The sequence below is a fragment of the Anabrus simplex genome, chromosome 8 (assembly GCF_040414725.1).
Source record: "Anabrus simplex isolate iqAnaSimp1 chromosome 8, ASM4041472v1, whole genome shotgun sequence".
NCBI lineage: Eukaryota > Metazoa > Arthropoda > Insecta > Orthoptera > Tettigoniidae > Anabrus > Anabrus simplex.
The window spans coordinates 65,617,079-65,635,043 of record NC_090272.1 but is presented as its reverse complement, the minus strand read 5'-3'; the positions used below and the strand labels follow the sequence as shown (position 1 = coordinate 65,635,043).

The window sequence follows — 17,965 nt, the reverse complement described above, 5'->3', positions numbered from 1 at the left end:
GCAAACAATTGCCTATGGTGATATTAGGCTTAAAAATGGTCTTGATATTGTGCTTTCTGAGAATATTGCCAATCCTATCCGTGACAGATTGCACGTATGGCAAGAAGGCCAGACTCAAAGGACGAGAATCATGTGACAATCTGCCTTTTGGCTTAGGATGTAGCACTTCGTCAATCGTCCCATCGTCGCCATAAGACCTGTGTCGGTGCGACATAAAAAAACTTGTAAAAGAAATGTGTTGGATATATTTTCTGTGGTTTTTTTTTTTTTTGGTCATTTACACTTTTTAGATAGAAATAATATTTTATTCCTTAATATGGAGTCAGTTGGAATATGCTTCTGTTGTTTGAATGCCATTCTATAAATCTTACATCAATAAATTAGAGAGACTACAGAATATGTTTTTAAGATATGTATATTTCAAGCAATACAATTACTCATATAAAGATAGAATATTATACAGAAATCTGTTAATGGAATTAAATTGTTTATTTTTAAAAACTGTGGAGAAGTATCTCAACAAGTTCTTTTTATATAAAACCCGAAATGATGTAATGTACTGCATCAATACGACCTTACACTCAAGTGCTCCTTGAATGAATAAATACCTTTTTTTTAAAAATTATTTTCCGAATCCTTTGCATAGCTTTGCTCTTGTGTACACTATCATAAGCTTCTTCTTCTTCTTCTTCTTCTTCTTCTTCTTCTTCTTCTTCTTCTTCTTCTTCTTCTTCTTCTTCTTCTTCTACCGATCTTCCCACACCTGTGGGGTTGCGGGTGCAAACTGTGTTGTACGTGTGGATTTGGCCATGTTTTACGGCTGGATGCCCTTCCTGACGCCAACCTTATATGGAAGGATGTAATCACTATTGCGTTATTCTGTGGTACTTGGTAGTGTAGTGTGTTGTCTGAATATAAATAGGAAAGTGTTGGAACAAACACAAACACCCAGTCCCCGAGGCAGAAGAATTAATCAGATGAGAATAAAATCCCTGACATGGCGGGAAATCGAACCTGGGACCCTCTGAACCGAAGGCCTCAATGCTGACCATTCAGCCAGTGAGTATCGTAAGCCTTTTCTAAACCAAGAAATGTCATCACTATATCTCTTCTGAATTCCCTGTGCTTTTCCATTAATTGCCTCGTACTGAAGATGGGGCCTAGTATTGATCTTCCATTTTGAAAGCCATATTGCTTTTCTTGTAATTGTCCTTCCATCTTTCTTCTCATTCTCTTTTCTAGTACCCTTTCAAATGGTTTAGCTACCTCAGGTATGAGTGTGATTCCTTGATAATTATTACCATATTCTGTTGTCCCCCTTTCTTAAATATAGGTATTATTACTTCTTTACTCCATTAAACTTTAACGTCAAAAAGTCTAATTTACAGGCATTGCAAACTTTCTATTATTATTATTATTATTATTATTATTATTATTATTATTATTATTATTGTTGTTGTTGTTGTTGTTGTTGTTGTTGTTGTTGTTGTTGTTGTTGTTGTTGTTGTTGTTGTTGTTGTTGTTGTTGTTTTCATTGGACCACTCTAGCCATCTTTATACAAAGAATTTTTCAGTTTTGATTCTGGTTTGGAGTCTTGTTTGCTAGTCTGTGAGTTTCCTGATTTTGTCGGTTTTGTTTCTTAGGTCTTCCACTGTAATTTGTAGTTCATCCATATTTTCCTTGATTTCTGTAATCCACTTAATGTTGCACTTACTATTCCATAATTTTTCTACTACTCTCCTGATGATCCTGTTCTCTGGTGTCCTAATTAGATGTCCAAAAAATGAAATGCGTGTCTTCCTGATTGTGCTCATTACTGGTTCTATTTCCTTGTAGACTGTTTCATTAGAAGCTACTCTATAGTATATGAAGTAACACATTATATCACAAGGATTCACCTGGGAACATTTAATAATTTGATATTACAGGAACTACAGATTGATTCTGCCTTCGAAATTGTCGTGTTTGATTAAAGAAATATTCAATAAGTGGATTTCACTATATATTATTTATAATTTCAGCTCTACGGTATAATATGATATCCAAAAGAATTTTCTAATATACCATTATCGTATCTCTGTATCTCATCTCTATCATCATCATTGAAATGATAATTCTCGACGTTCTGACTGTAAATTTTTAGCACAGTATTCATTATAAGACAATGTTGTGAACATATTATTGTAATGTTTCTATATTGTATATCTTTCATTTAACAGAGCCTGTTTGTATTTCTTGTTGTGTATTGATTAAGGTCGTAATATTCAAAGAAGCATTCTGACCTTTCTTGCAAGGAAGGGTACCAAACTGTTGTCGCTGACTTTTGAACAAGACCAGTTTATTCATGTTTCAGAACATCAGAAACGACATTTGGTGCAATTTGACGTGCTATGGACAACTGGGAGTGGAAGGAAGGGGAGGGGAGTATGGAGCTCAAAGAATGGAGCAGACTAGGAACCAATCTACTAGTTACATATTAGAAGTGAATGTGAATGCATAGGCTGTTACAAAATGAAACCAGCTGTGGTCATTAAGTTGTTGGTGGATTTATTCGGTATTTCGGAGGAAAAGCCAACTAGGATAGATCACGTAGATTTCTAACAGATTAGAAAACAACTACTTGATGAAGACGTTCTTGTTGAAGAGTATAGAACTCTTATGGTAGATGAAAAAGTCAAAATAAAGATGATGCACTATACAATGAGACAGTTCCAGAAGATGAATTTCACAAGAAGCGGATTCCTGCAGAATATACTGTATTGCTACAACCAGCAGAAGTTTTCTTTTTCCGTCCATTCAAAAGTATGGTATGGTCATCACAGATACGATAGTGTTAGACTACAAATTACTGATCAACCTTCATGTCTACTGCACTTGAACTGCCATGGGTGCGTAATGTATTATTTCCAGTATTTAAATGTTGCTGAATGCATTTGCTCGCCCATCTACAGTATTCAGCCACATTTGGACTAATCTGCACAAGGATTCCTGTCTTTATGTGTACTCATAGTCTGTATTTGGCAGTTTGTAGCTCCTATGTTTCTTGCCTACAGGAGCTGTAATTTGCATGGTATGTGTATTTCAATATTGTCTATTCAACACATTATATAGATTCAAAATGTGCGTGAGAACAATTGGGTACCCTTTCTTGTTAGAGGGAGGTCCGTTTACTGCCTGCCTGGATGGGAATAAGGGGGTATGGTTGCCATGGAAATGTGGCCTTGTCCATTGTGGTTGCCATGGAGATAAGCCTGCTGATCAACTTGTGTTGTTTGGAGTTGCCAAACTTCTCACTTCTCAGTTGTGTACACCAGAACACAGCAGTCTGAATGAACGAACAAATTGGCCGGAAGTGAAGCGAAGGAGAAAGGAATGCAGGAATGTGGCAACACTGTGCAATGCTCGTCCCTCCAGCCCTATCTCTCAGAAGGCTTCTTTCAATATTACGGTTATAGTCATTTTATCAGTTTCTTTGTAGAGTCTACTGTAAATGGAGTCTTTCTCTATTGTAGACTATAGACTGTAGACTCTACTTCAGTGACCAACTTAGGAATTATCATGACTGAGACTCTAAACTGGACTCAACAGGTGATAAGCACATGCAATAAAGTACATAAAAGCTTATATCCCCTGAAACGGTTCGCTAATATATTCTCTGTTCGACTTAAAGTACAAATAATTCGCTCTCTTATACTACCTATATTTGACTACTGTGACACTGTGTTGACTGGAATAACCTGGGACAGTAACAAGAAACTGGACCGGAGCCTGAACAGCTGCATAAGATATATCTTTAATCTGCGATATGATGCTCATATATCACCTTATTATAAGGAGCTGTCATGGCTTCGAGTGCACCAGCGCCGTGAACTTCACATGCTATCGCTTCTGCACAAAGTTCTTTCCACTAATACTCCCGACTATCTGTCTTCATCTTTTTCTTACCTCTCGTCCTATCATGAACACAATACAAGATCTGGTTCCTCTCTTGCCATACCTATAAACCGCACTGCTGTGTACAACCGCTCCTTCATAATCTCTGTGTCTAGGTCATGGAATTCGCTACCTGCGAACATTAGAGAAAATCCTTCTCATCGCAAGTTTAAAGTGGCTTGCCGGGAGCATTTTCTGGGTAGATCCCGCTGACTTGCTGGATAATTGTTGAGTGAATGAAGGAATGAATGGGATGAATGAATGGATTACTGCAGTTACATAATTTAAGTGTACGTTATTTTGTGTATTTTAAAATTAAGGATTCTTTCATTATTATTATTATTATTATTATTATTATTATTATTATTATTATTATTATTATTGCTATTAGTATTATTTGTTTTATTTGTATTCGAAATGATAAGTTATGTATATGTATACTCATCTAGTGGTTAAGTGTAAGAGAGGGCCTTGAGCCCTAACTTTGCCACCAATAAAGGCATTATCTATCTATCTATCTATCTATCTATCTATCTATCTATCTATCTTAATAAATAAATTTCCAGAAGATATTTGCAACTTTGTGAAAAATGTAATAATGATGAATATCTTGGTTATTATTCCTGATATGATCAAACCACATGAAGCATGACAGTTCGAGAATTATATTTTGCAGGGTCACCTAACCACATCAGAATAATAGATAATTAATTTTTATTTTAGGAATTTATAAAATTATGAAGCATTAAGCAGTTTGTATTCAGTTAAAATTGTTTATAATATTAATTTATTTAAGAAGGTACAAGTTTATAACTTAGTAACTAATCATTAATGTTTGAATGTTAAGAGTATTAATACATAAATCATTAGCCTCAGGATAAAATAAAATGTCATTTCTCTTCATCATGGATGTCCACGTGCATGCACACTCTCTCTCTCTCTCTCTCTCTCTCTCTCTCTCTCTCTCTCAGTTTCAAAATATTCTGAAAAATTATTCACAGTCTGATGAGAAAGGTTGCTTCCATGTATAACCTTTCTATCTTAAGAGAATATTTTCCCACCTCTGTTATCATCCTGCCGTTCCAAAATGCACACCTTCAGAAATTTTGAAATGCCAAAGGTATAACCAATCCACTCTAGCTGCCACCATAATTAGTTCGCATATATTTGAGACTAAGTGAGATTTCCTTTGTAGGGCCTACCATCCGTGAGCCGTGCTGTCATTCACAGTGATGAGACTGCTGGAGAGACACGGTACAAGTTGTTTGTGGAAGGAGATAACCTGAGAGAAGTGATGGCTACTCCTGGAGTGAAGGGTACCAAGACCACCTCCAACAATATCTATGAGGTGTACACTACTCTTGGCATCGAAGCTGCTCGGTGAGTATCAATATCTTAATAATAGTACTACTTCAGGTATTCACTATACACGTTAAAGAAACAACTAGAGAAGAGTGACTTCCCAAGTAAGAAATGCTCAGGCAAGAAAGCTAGCAGGAGCAAAATATATAAATACAGTATGTCTAGGAAGCAGAGGGAGAGCAGCAACTTACCATGAAAAACTGCATGGATAAGAGTACACATAAAAGAAAAACATGGGTCCAAAATTTTCAGCTGCAGCCTTCGTCAGTGGAGGATAGAATGATGGTCATTGTTGGCAGGTAGACATTATAAGAGGAGTGGGGAGACAAATAGACAGAAGAATAGAAAAAAAAAAAAAAAAGTGGTTGTCTAATGTTAAGGCTGGTTGCTTCTCTGGACTTGAGCAACAGTTGATGTCCCACTTCCGAATCTCTAAGGGTGAGAGGGTGAGAAGTAGGATGTAAATGTTTGAGGGCTTTAACTGTGAAATATTCTAAGGTAAAATTCTAAAAGGATTTATTTGTATAAAATCCACCTGTTCAATACACGTTTGCCCTTTGATAAATGGTCTCTCTAAAAAACTACATAGGACATAGGACATAACCTAGAGGTTGTCATCAGCTAAAATAATACAAAGATGAAAGACATATACAGAAACAGTGATACATAAAAAACTTGGATAAAATACAATCAACAAATGCAATGAAAATCTATGTTTAAAATTTTCATAGCTTCAATCTTGGAGACAAATTTAGTTGTAACAGGTGTGGGTCCAACCGTATTTAACTCAACTATTGGTTGTCTGGAGGAATACTTTAAACTTGAGAAGACAACATTTAACAGAAACTTGTCCCACATAATAATAATACAAAGATGAAAGACATATACAGAAACAGTGATACATAAAAAACTTGGATAAAATACAATCAACAAATGCAATGAAAATCTATGTTTAAAATTTTCATAGCTTCAATCTTGGAGACAAATTTAGTTGTAACAGGTGTGGGTCCAACCGTATTTAACTCAACTATTGGTTGTCTGGAGGAATACTTTAAACTTGAGAAGACAACATTTAACAGAAACTTGTCCCACATACACCGTGATGTATTGCTTCTCTCTCTTGTACCTAACACAGACCAATGTTCATTCTTCTGTCACTACGTGTGGACTTTTTTTGTGGTTGGAAGTACTTCCTGAGATCAACCTTATGCAGAGGAATCTATTCAGTTGTGTATTTCTGGTTGCCATTGTTAAGCTGGATCCACTGTCTATGGATAGTTAGCCTGCCTCTTACCAGGGGGCCCTGGGCTAGATTCCTGGCCAGGTCAGGAAACTTTTACCTTGAAAAAGCTTGCCAGAGATATGAAAATCGCAGGGGGACAGATGTGGGCTGTAGGGAGATGTTTGAAGAGTTTCCCATCCAAATCTCTGAAGTAAATTCTTCATAGAACTAGCAGCGCGCCTGCAGATGTTGTCGTAAAGAAGAATAATGCCATTCAGTGGCATGCCCAGGTATTTCGACTTTATGGCATGCCTCAGACTCTTCATAGCGCTGTACAATGATTGGCCCCATGTTCCAGCTGAAGAAAGACATTGGATCGGACAACAGTGTGTGACTGGGTACATGTGTTTCCATCGATAGCCCTTGCCAACTTTCAAGAATGGGATTGACCGTCTCATCATCCAAGTGGGATAAGTGTCGGTGATTACTTTTTGTGGTATGCTAGATTTTCTTGTTGGGTGGTCCATGATGGTTTACCCATGAAAGCAACTGGCAGTGTTTGCATGGCTCAGATCCCCTCTCACACCTGGTGACGAAACAGCTTGAGCCAAAGCAAGCTTAGTTAGACAGAGCCAATTGAGTTGTCCTTGGCCTACTGCAACATGCTATGGAGCGGATATACACACAGACTGGTGAGCGTAACAGTCCTCTGTGAGCTGTCATGCCGGATTCTGACGTGAGTGGAAGTAATGACATCCTCAGGCAAGTTCTATGGTTATCATGAGTTGTGAATCCTTGGAGAAAGTTTTTCTTTTCATATTTTATTGTGAAAACAATTAAGAAGAGTAGCATTGCAGATGCTCTTCTAACTCCGTCCTGTTTGTTTGCTTGCTTGTTTGTTTGTTTGTTTGTTTGTTTGTTTGTTTGTTTGTTTGTTTGTTTGTTTGTTTGTTTGTTTGAGTCTTGTAAATGGAAAATATTAGTGACCTTAAAGTTCTTATTCTAAACTGTTCATGTAGCCATAAAAATGAATAGCCCTAAAAGATGTTTTCTGAAATACTGGAAAATCTTTTAGTAATAAGTTTGGCTCCTTCAATTCAAAACTTTGGAGAAAATGTTTAATTCTCATTTTTTTAAATATTTCAGCTCCACTATTATGAGTGAGATCAAATTGGTGATGGAAAATCATGGCATGAGCATCGATCGAAGACATCCAATGCTGGTTGCCGATTTAATGACTAGTCGTGGAGAGGTTCTGGGTATTACTCGTTATGGGCTGTCAAAGATGAAAGAGTCTGTTCTCAATTTAGCATCGGTGAGTAACTGATGAAGTTACTTTTCTATCCTGGAAGATTTGGTAAATTGAGTTTGCAGGATCTTATGTAATGAATTTTTTAATAGTACAGATTGTTTTGTTTTTCTCTGTAGTTTGAAAAGACATCTGACCATCTGTTTGACGCAGCATATTATGGACAAAATGATGCTATCACAGGTGTGAGTGAGTCTATCATCATGGGTATACCTATGGCCATCGGGACGGGTCTCTTCAAGCTTCTGCATAAATATCCTTTTAAATATTCTTTTGCAATATTACAAGTTTTTTTCATCTTCTCTTTTAGCAATAATTGTTGTACTTGGTAATTTTCTATTGATTTGGATTTTCTTTGAAAAATGGCCTGGTCTAAAACGTGGACGTTCTGAATGGATTTAATTGAAAATATGTAATTTTCTTTTGACTCCGACATGAGAATTCTTTATTTACTGATACCACACAGCTATATCTATTTGCAATATTACAAGTTTTTTTTCATCTTCTCTTTTAGCAATAATTGTTGTACTTGGTAATATTCTGTTGATTTGGATTTTCTTTGAAAAATGGCCTGGTCTAAAACGTGGATGTTCTAAATGGATTTAATTGAAAATATGTAATTTTCTTTTGACTCCGACATGAGAATTCTTTATTTACTGATACCACACAGCTATATCTATTGAATTTATGACTAACTAGGGGAGTACTTTAATCTTCGTATTCTAGGCTGTTTATAGATAACTCAACAAGTCTCCTGCATTACAGATTTTACAGAGATAGGAACATGGAAAAGGAAAACACAAACATATACACATGTGGATAGATCATTGTCAGAAGAGGGTGTAATAGAAAGAAGACACTTCCCACATCAAGACATTTAATTACCGTACTTAACTAATTTAGCATATGGCTTTTAGTGCCAGGACTGTTCAAGGTCATGTTTGGCTCACGTGGTACAGATCTTTCTATGGGGGACCTGTGCGTCTGAGTGTGAATTGATGATGGGAATGAGGTAATGGGGGAAGTGAAACCTTGTGTCGGCACTTAGCCTACTCTTATCTAATAACACCAGTGGGTCTGCTAAAGGCTTAACGCCCCCATCCGAGAGACGAATTACCATCAACAGCATTATGTGCTCCATATGAGCACTGCGGAGAGGTTTGGAATTCAATCCATGTTTTTAGCATGCAATTTATTGATCTGCCGGCCAAGATTCTGATGGTGAAATTTTTTTCCACCAACTTCCACAATACTTGGACTAACTCAATGAAATCATTGCAAGCCATCCAATTATGACTGTATCGATGAGTACAACCAACAAATTAATTTTAAAATCACCTAATCGATACTATATTTTTTTGCCTTGGGCAAAATTAAAAATACATTAGCACACACATAACATGTTTCAACCACTTAGTGGTCATCTTCAGCTGTATAAAGATAGCTTAGATGAAAACATTTGGACCATGTCACATCGCTACTACACTAGGTCGTGCACAAAGACAGATCCCCAAGGCAGCGCGGAATAAACATCTTTCCAGATAAGATCATGAGGCAAGCTGCCCTAATCAGAAGACCGCCATTTTATATAACAGAGTAGCTAGCTACTATAGGACTTTTGCAAATCAAACAATCAACACATCTTTTTACCACAATCTAAAGAGCAATATTTGCAAGTCAAACAGTCAACATGGCCTTTTACCATAACCTAAAGAGTAACATTTAAGGAAGATACTCAATACAAAATACAAACAACAAATACCCAAAGACTGGTATATACTGTACATAGACTTTTTATTCAAGACCAAGTGTTTTTAAAAAGTGCCTCACCATAGACGCTTTAAGATATTTTTCAAATATGTTTCTTAGTAAATAAGTTTTTTAACATCATGTAGACGTGAATTTTAATTTAAGTATCCTTCTCACAAATGCGTGAAGACTGTTACAAACATTCACTTTTTATTCATGCCACCTAGTGTTATTACGAAAAGTGTATCATCATAGATGCTTTTAAATATTTTAAATATGTATATTAGTTAGTAAGTTTTATAAACACAATTATAGACGCGAATTGTAATTTAAGTATCATCCACACATATTACCCCTTACCCCCCAACCTCCTCCCCCCCCCCCCCCCCCTTCCTTTCTTTTAGAGCACCTAGAGCAATAGTTTTTAGGTTCCCATGGGACATAGTTTTAAGATTTAATGTGCTTACTGTCCAGATGTTTTCATCTAAGCTATCTTTATACAGCTGAAGATGACCACTAAGTGGTCGAAACATGTTCTCTGTGTGCTAATGTATTTTTAATTTTGCCCAAGGCAAAAAAATAAAGTATCGATTAGGTGGTTTTTAAATTAATTTTTTGATCAATGAAATCAGGCGACGTATATCCTATTAGATGTGAGAGCTCAAAAAGAAAATTCCAGAGATATAGTGGCACAATTTTAGGTTCTAGATGACATTTCATGGTCCTAAACTTTTGACTGGTACTGTTCTTTCTTCTTCTTCTTCTTCTTCTTTCCTAGCCTATTTCAATCCACTGCTGGATATAGGCCTCTTCCATGTGCTTCCATCGTCTTCGGTCTTGAACCACTTGGAACCAGCGTGTTCCAGCCAACAGCTTTATGTCGTCGAGCCATCTCTTCAGGGGTCTTCCAATGCCTCTCTTGTGTCCCCATGGTCTCCAGTGAACAATCCTAGAGGTCCACCTGTTGTAGTCTTGTCGAGCTACGTGTCCTACCCATTGCCATTTTAGTTTTGCTACTATCTCTAGGATGTCTGTTACATTAGTTCTTCTCCTGATGTCCTCTGAACGGATCTTATCCCTAAGGCTGATCCCTAGCATCTGTCGCTCCATGGCTCGTTGTGTTCGCTGAAGCTTGCGAGCACTTTCCTTCGTCAGAGTCATCGTTTCCAGACCGTAAGTTGTAACTGGCAGCACGCACGTATTATAAACCTTGGTCTTCAGGTTAATTGGAACATCCTTGTTAGTGAGGATGAATCTTAGTTTTCGGAATGCAGTCCAACTCATACCTATTCTGCGAGGAATTTCTGCACGTTGGTTGTCTTTTCCAAGTTTTATCTTGTGTCCAAGATAGATGTACTCATCGACAGCTTCTATATATTGGTTTCCCGTTTTAAGTGGTCGACTCTCTGGGCTTAGTATTTTCGTTTTATTAATGTTCATTTCCAAACCAATCTTAGCAGAAGCAGTTTTTAATTCTTGGATCATGCTTTCTAGCTCATCTAGATTTTCACTTATGAGCACAATGTCATCGGCAAAACGCAGGTGGTTCAAATATACCCCGTTGATTTTTATTCCTTTATTATCCCAATGAAGGGTTTTGAATACATCTTCCAAGGCAAGGGTAAACAGCTTTGGAGAGATTGTGTCACCTTGTCGAACTCCTTTGCCAACTGGGATTTTATTGGTGATGAGGGAAAAAACAGAATGCAAAGATAAATACAGGTGGAAAACATGTTTTCATGTTTGTCCTTGTCTCGTATTTCTGTTGTTTCCACTTTCCATACTGACTTGCCATTGTGTTCATCAGTATGTGTTCCTTTTCGTATTCCCCTCCCTGCCCCCCCCCCCCCCCCCCAAATCCCCCTTATCTCATTATGATTTGGTTTGCAACTTTTTTTATTTATTTCTAGTATTTAGTTTTTTATTTAATATGACCAGGATTTAATGTACTTCTTCAAAATGTCGAAGAAAAGTTTTTTACAAAACTGATTATACCATTTTAATCAGATTTTGTACATCAAGAATTTCTTACATAACCATGTCTGGATTATTTTTCAAACAATTTTATTTGTATTGTTTATTTTTTCTCATTTTTTATCTATTCATTGTATTTTAATATGTGGATGAAGAAGGCCGAAAACATGTTTCGATTTTTTACAATAGTATAAGAATTGTATTGACTAAGGAGGCCAGTTTTAGACATGATATGGGCTTATGTCATGTCAAGAAAACAAGATGAAACTCTTTACGTTTCACAGAGAACTTTGCTCCGTGTCTTCAGAAGAAAATATCGACTGTGAATGAGGAAGTCTTCTGTAATAACGAGGGTTTGAATTTAAGAATATTTTACCGTTGGAGAATTGTAGTGAAACGCTCGTTCATCACCAGGTGGCTCGTTGTATGCTGGCACAGCCCTCCAAGCGGGAGCTGATGACAACAATAAGGTCCAATTAAGATGTTCTATCACACTGTGCGTGCGTGAGGAGTGACAGATAGGGTATCAGACGTATCGGGATGAATGTGGTAGAAGAAAATAGAAACTAATAAAATAAAAGCAACAAAAGACACCGGTACAGAATAGAACAGAGTTGAAGAATGGAAAAAAGAAGTATGTGGAGAAAACCAGTAGACGATGATGATGATCATCATCATCATGATGTGAGAGGTGGGCAGGGGGGCATACCCGGTGTACACACGCATGACACTATGACACTGACACATAATACAGAGCTTGGAATGACAGTGGAGGACAGTTTAGTCTTTTCCTAAATATGTTAATATGGAACATTATGAATATGAAATTCTCCCCTTGAAGGACAACCTTGGATGGAGACGGAAGCAATCTTTAGGTTACGAACTGCCTTACCACTTATAACTTGACACAAACATGCAAGAGTTCACCTTATTACACTGTTACAGTCGAACTGTAATGGTTATGACAGGCATCTTACTGAGCTGTGCCAGCTAATCAGTGAATTTACGGCGAATGTAGTCTGCATTCAACAAACAAATTTCAGGCCAGATCATCATACTTCAGACTATATTCGAAAGAAGAGGTTAATGCCAACTGGACTTCTGATGGCATTGGTATGTTCACTCATTCTGATAACTAGAGCAAACCAGCTCCATTAACCCATTCGCCTCACATTTAAATACCATAGGAGTTCACTAAGAAATCACATTTAAATACCGCTCTACGGCCGTCGTCATCACACTATTATTTAGAAAATCATACAAAACCAACCAGTAAATATTCCTTTCTGAAAATTTGCATGCATAATAAAGGTAATAAACTTACCAATGCCGCTATTTTAGTACGTCTGCTTGGTGTGGTACACCTCAAAACATTCTTCTAAGTGAAGAGCTACGCCACACTTTTTGCACTGCCAGCAACTTTCGCTTCTTTTACCCCGGCTGTTGCACACAACACACCTTTTTGTGACTTTTGATTTCTTCTCTGTAGGGGGAATACGCATGGGAAAGTGGGCCCATGATTTAGCTTGTAATCTGGTTGGGGTGGTGCTCGCTGAAGGTCGACCTCGAACCGAGTACCCCGGCAACTGAACAGTCTCTAGTAGCTGCTGCGCAATGCTAGTTCGGAAGTCCGTGTAGCTCGTCTTTCTGTTAGCAGCGATCTTGTGATACACAGTGAAGGAATTGAAAATACACATATCCAGGAGGTAAAAGAATATTTTCCTATATCCTTTCACTGTGTGTCGCATGACGGGGAACAGAGCTGTAACCTGATCCTGAAGGTCAGCACCACCCATCCCCTTCTGATATTCAAGGCCACACTTGGGCTTTATCACTTCTTCCCTCGGAGTTTGTCCTCTCTTTCGTCTGAGTTTGCCTGTACCTGTCATGTCAGCTGATTTGTGTTTAGTGGTGAGAAAGCAAACATCCTTGTTATCTTTCCACTTCATACACAACATACTGTTGGCAGCCCACGTCTCATACTCTCCACGTTTTAGTTTCGTCTTACTGATATCGCGAGGCATGTCTTTTCGGTTCTGTCTAACAGTTCCAATTACATTCATCTGCTTGTCGTGTAGCCTTTTGAATAATTCTGGGGAAGAATACCAGTTATCTAAAAACAATGTATGTCCTCGGCCTAACAAGGGTTCACACATGTTGAGAACAACGTTTGTACTTGCTGGCAGACTTGGATCTGTTACATCATCACCTACATAAATTTTGAAAGACAGACAGTAGCCAGAACTTGATTCACAAATTTTGTAAATTTTTATTCCTAACCTAGAACGTTTAGACCTAATACACTGGACATATGAAAGGCGGCCTCTGAATTTCATTAGACTTTCATCTAGAGCAATGTCTTGTGAAGGTAAATATAATTCTGAAAATCTGGAGCAGAAATGTTATATTATAGGCCTAATCTTTCTTAGTTTGTCACTACTATCGACTTGTTCATCGTCAACAAAATGTAAAAATCGTGAAATTATAATAAATCTTCCCCTGCTCATGGTTTCACAAAAAATAGGAGTGTTTATACACCTATTTTTACTCCAGTATAACTGTATTGTTGACTTTCGCACTTGTGACATTAGTATAACTAACGCAAAATATGCCCTAATTTCGTCAGGTGTAGTCTCAAACCATTTGTCATCATCTTTCAACTTTTTTCTGTCAGGATTGCTCAACTGTTTTGCTGCATATGAATTTGTCTCGACAGATATTTTGTCAAACAAAGGGTTCATGTATTCACAAAAAACTGAGAGTTCAGATAGGGGCTGCATATCAAACTTTTTCAATAAATTTTCACTAACCCCACTGTATTCACTAAACTTATGTACAACAGGTTTATTGTCACTTTTTGTCCAGTTCCAGTCAGTCAAGTTAGTCTGTGCCGAGGTACGAGCTCGTTTCGAAAGACTCGGCACACCGTCGTTATTTGCTTCACTTTCCGTGTCATCAGAACTACTATACGCATCGCTAGTACTCGAACTAAGGTCTTCAGGGTCTACTTCGTCGTCACAAACAACACTGCCTTCAATATCTCTCTCCAGAACACTCTCTATTAGCTTCCGTATTCCTTCTTCATCAACACCAGCATATCTGCTTGATGCCATGATGGCAACTGACAAGAGCGAAATTATGTGAATAAAGATTCTCTTATCTCTTGTTCCGGAAGTGTGTGAGAACCTGGTGAAAGGGAAAAAACTGAAGCCACATGTGTAAACTTCAACTCAGAATGCATACAAGTGGCATCTGTGGGTTAGTGACTGAACTATATGGATTGATGTACAGCTGTGCATCGCCGCGAGCAGAGCTCGTCATTTGATTCATATGCCACGAGTAACTATGACGAGCTAGGGTCGTCAAATGATGCGATTGGGTTAAGAACCGAGCTGGAAGCAGTAGTGGTACATGTTCCGTTACTCATCACGACTACAGTTTGTAATGTATATTTCCCACCAGGCCACCCTCTCAATGTCAATGATGTAACTGACCTTATATATCAGTTCACAACACCTTTCCTTCTATTAGGCGAATTTGGTGCTTATCACCCGTTATTGGCTATGAAGTGCCTTTTTCCAAATGGAGAGAGTTGGAGAGGCTGATAAAGTGAGCTGGATTTATGCATTTTGAATACAGGGTAACTAATTCATTTTAGCACTGTGCTTGGAGAATTTTCCTACATAGACGTTGGTCTGTGCAGACGTTGGTCTGTGCAGGCATGTGTACTTGTTCCCCTGTTTCAGTGGGAAGCACACGATGACCTCTTTGACAGTGACCCTTTTTTCTATATTTCTTACTTTGTTGAAGCAGAAATCCATCATGGCTAAAGTGCGCTGATTGGCCAAAGTTCACGTGTTAGTGCGATGTTAAACCTGCAAAAAAAGAAAAGGAAAGCAGTGACCACTGCCAGCACTATGTCAGTAGATTTACTGGCACAGAAAAAAACTCTTGCAAGACAAAATTCTGACACCTTGTCATCTCCTTAAAAGTAGTTGGTGAGCTGTAAGTTCAAGAACATTAATTATTATACTAACTGGTTAACATGCTGGCCTTTGGTCCCAGAGGTTCCACGTTCATTCCGGGTTGGGTCGAGGATTTTAATTTTCATTAGTTATTTCCTCTGGTCTTCAATATTAAATTTGATTGTAGGTAATGCCCTATCCTCAGAGACGCTCAGGTAGCCCACCCACAGGCGTCAGTCCGAAAGACCTCTTATCAGGTCTCTTCAGATGCCACATGCTATTATTTACAGTATTACCCCTCTTTTACACTTTTCAAGGGACCAAGGAATATTGGTGTAAAAGGGGAAAAAGTGTAAATCGGGGGAAACAACTTGTACAGGTATATATAAAAATTGCTCTGGAAAAGGAGGTAAATGTTACACAAATGCATATTATTAATTTATAGAGTATTTCAATCTCAATTGATTTACTGTACTTACCTCAAATAAAGGTCCATTTAAGTTAATTACTGTACTGTATTAACTGTTGACTACACTGCCTTTGTAATTCTGCTCATCCTTTGCCCAGAAGGAGGTTACCGGTAGGTGGTTAAAAATGTGTGTAATATATTCTTTTATTACAGCAGTTACTTTCTTAGAATGGCTATAGAATTATCGAAGATGCAATATTTTCTCTGAATGAAACATTTTAATTGCTACTATTGTACCTGTATTTACAACATTATTGTACCTGTTTTTACAACATCAACACAAATTTATTCCAGATGGAAAGCTACACAATCACTGCTTCCTACCAAAATAGTCCAGAATCGATCTCTGTTTACACTTCTTATTCCTTATGACCTCTATTTGTTTTTCAAGCTCATAAAGGTTATGAAAATTATTTTCACCCCCCTCTATACATGACAGATACCTGCGTAAAACATCCACTGCTGCACTTGCATCAGAACTGGTAGGCATCACTTCACTGTCTTCCTCTGCTTCATCACCGTCGCTGGTGGGAGACTCGGCTGTTGTTTGCTCAGCGACCAACTCCTCCACACTTCTTTCCTCTGCAGTGATCACAGATCTACCAGAAGAAAATCTTCAGTAGTGCAGTCTGACTGCAACATTCTCCATACATCAGGTATCAGATCTTCTTCTTCTTCTTCTTCTTCTTCTTCTTCTTCTTCTTCTTCTTCTTCTTCTTCTTCTTCTTCTTCTTCTTCTTCTTCTTCTTCTGGCAGCTGAGATTCGGCATGATTCCTAAAAAATCCTGCTTTCAAGAAACAATTTGAGATGGTAGTCTGTTTCACCTCTTTCCAAGACTTTGCAATGAAGTGAAGCGCATTCAGGATTGAAACTTTAAATGATGATGGATCCTTTCCAGCATTCATAAGGAAAAAAATTTGCTGCACTTAAAGGAGTGAATAACCCCTAAATCCATAGGTTGTAGCTTGCTTGTGCAGTTAGCAGGAAGAAATTCTAACTCCACATTCCTCAAATTAACATCCACGGGATGTGCAGGACAACGGTCGATGAAAAGAAGGATCTTCCTATTTTTATTAATATTTATTTTTATTATTAACAATGACCACAACACCACAACCATTACTTGAGCAATATTTTAACTGGTGAAAGAAGCATGTTTAAATAAGTACTCGGAATTGTTATGGTGATTCTTACATTTTTTAATTGTTTGTTTTGTTTTGAAACAAATTGACCTTAACTCTTGTACAGCAGACATCGATCATACTCCTCCGAAGAGAGAACTTGTCTTTGATAATCCAGCCTTCCACAAGCCTGTCATAGCCACGTAGCCGTTATAAGGAATAGGATGTGGCTATCTTTGGAAAGTTGTTGAAAGGTGAATCTGTTAGGTCACCAGATTCCAGTAGAAACTGTACATTCTGCTCATCGTCAGTTCTCTGTTTTAGTAAAATGACAACATTGTAATGTATTTTGAAGTTTCTGCAGAATTTCAACTGAAGTTATGGAAGATCTCGATGTATATTTATTGAATGTATATAATAATATTAAGATGTTTTAAATAAGTGTGTGTGCTTCATTTGAATTGGATGGAAATAGACCTATTACCAGACCTTACTGGTTTCTTATCCAGCCTTATAATCTGTATTTTTTTAACTTCATCTGCTTCCTTTATTTTCTTGTAAGATATTTAGTTTATTTCAGTCGTTACAAAATTATGGTAACAATCTGCTCAAAGTCAGCTCTTGTGTATGGCAATCAAGCCTGGGTGGTGAGTCCCTGAAATTTGAGGCAGGACAAATGCAATCTGAACATTGAGTGGGCCAATCTTGTTAGCATCTATCCTACTGTAGTACAGGGTATGCTTAGAATGCACTTAGCTTGTCACTTCGCACAACTGCTTGTGTCGTTTGGAGTGACATTTATGGTTTTTGTTTTCTCATTACGTGTCGAGCCATCGCTTCTTGGGTCTTTTGCTATTTG

At 37.7% G+C, this 17,965-nt stretch overlaps 1 protein-coding gene across 2 annotated transcripts in view; it reads left to right on the top strand.

The window, feature by feature from the left end:
• Polr3A (RNA polymerase III subunit A) overlaps nt 1–17,547 on the top strand; it is a 114,887-nt gene extending 97,340 nt beyond the window's left edge. Inside the window, exons 22-25 of one of the 2 annotated variants that reach the window (XM_067152880.2) lie at nt 5,130–5,314; nt 7,665–7,833; nt 7,947–8,080; nt 17,232–17,547. In XM_067152880.2, the coding sequence (XP_067008981.2) occupies nt 5,130–5,314; nt 7,665–7,833; nt 7,947–8,080; nt 17,232–17,313 (570 nt within the window). In that variant the 3' untranslated portion in view covers nt 17,314–17,547. Of the gene's footprint in view, nt 1–5,129; nt 5,315–7,664; nt 7,834–7,946; nt 8,301–17,231 lie in introns of those variants that run through there. The other variant, XM_067152878.2, reaches the window with a different exon arrangement.
• The last annotated feature ends 418 nt before the right edge of the window (nt 17,548–17,965 follow it).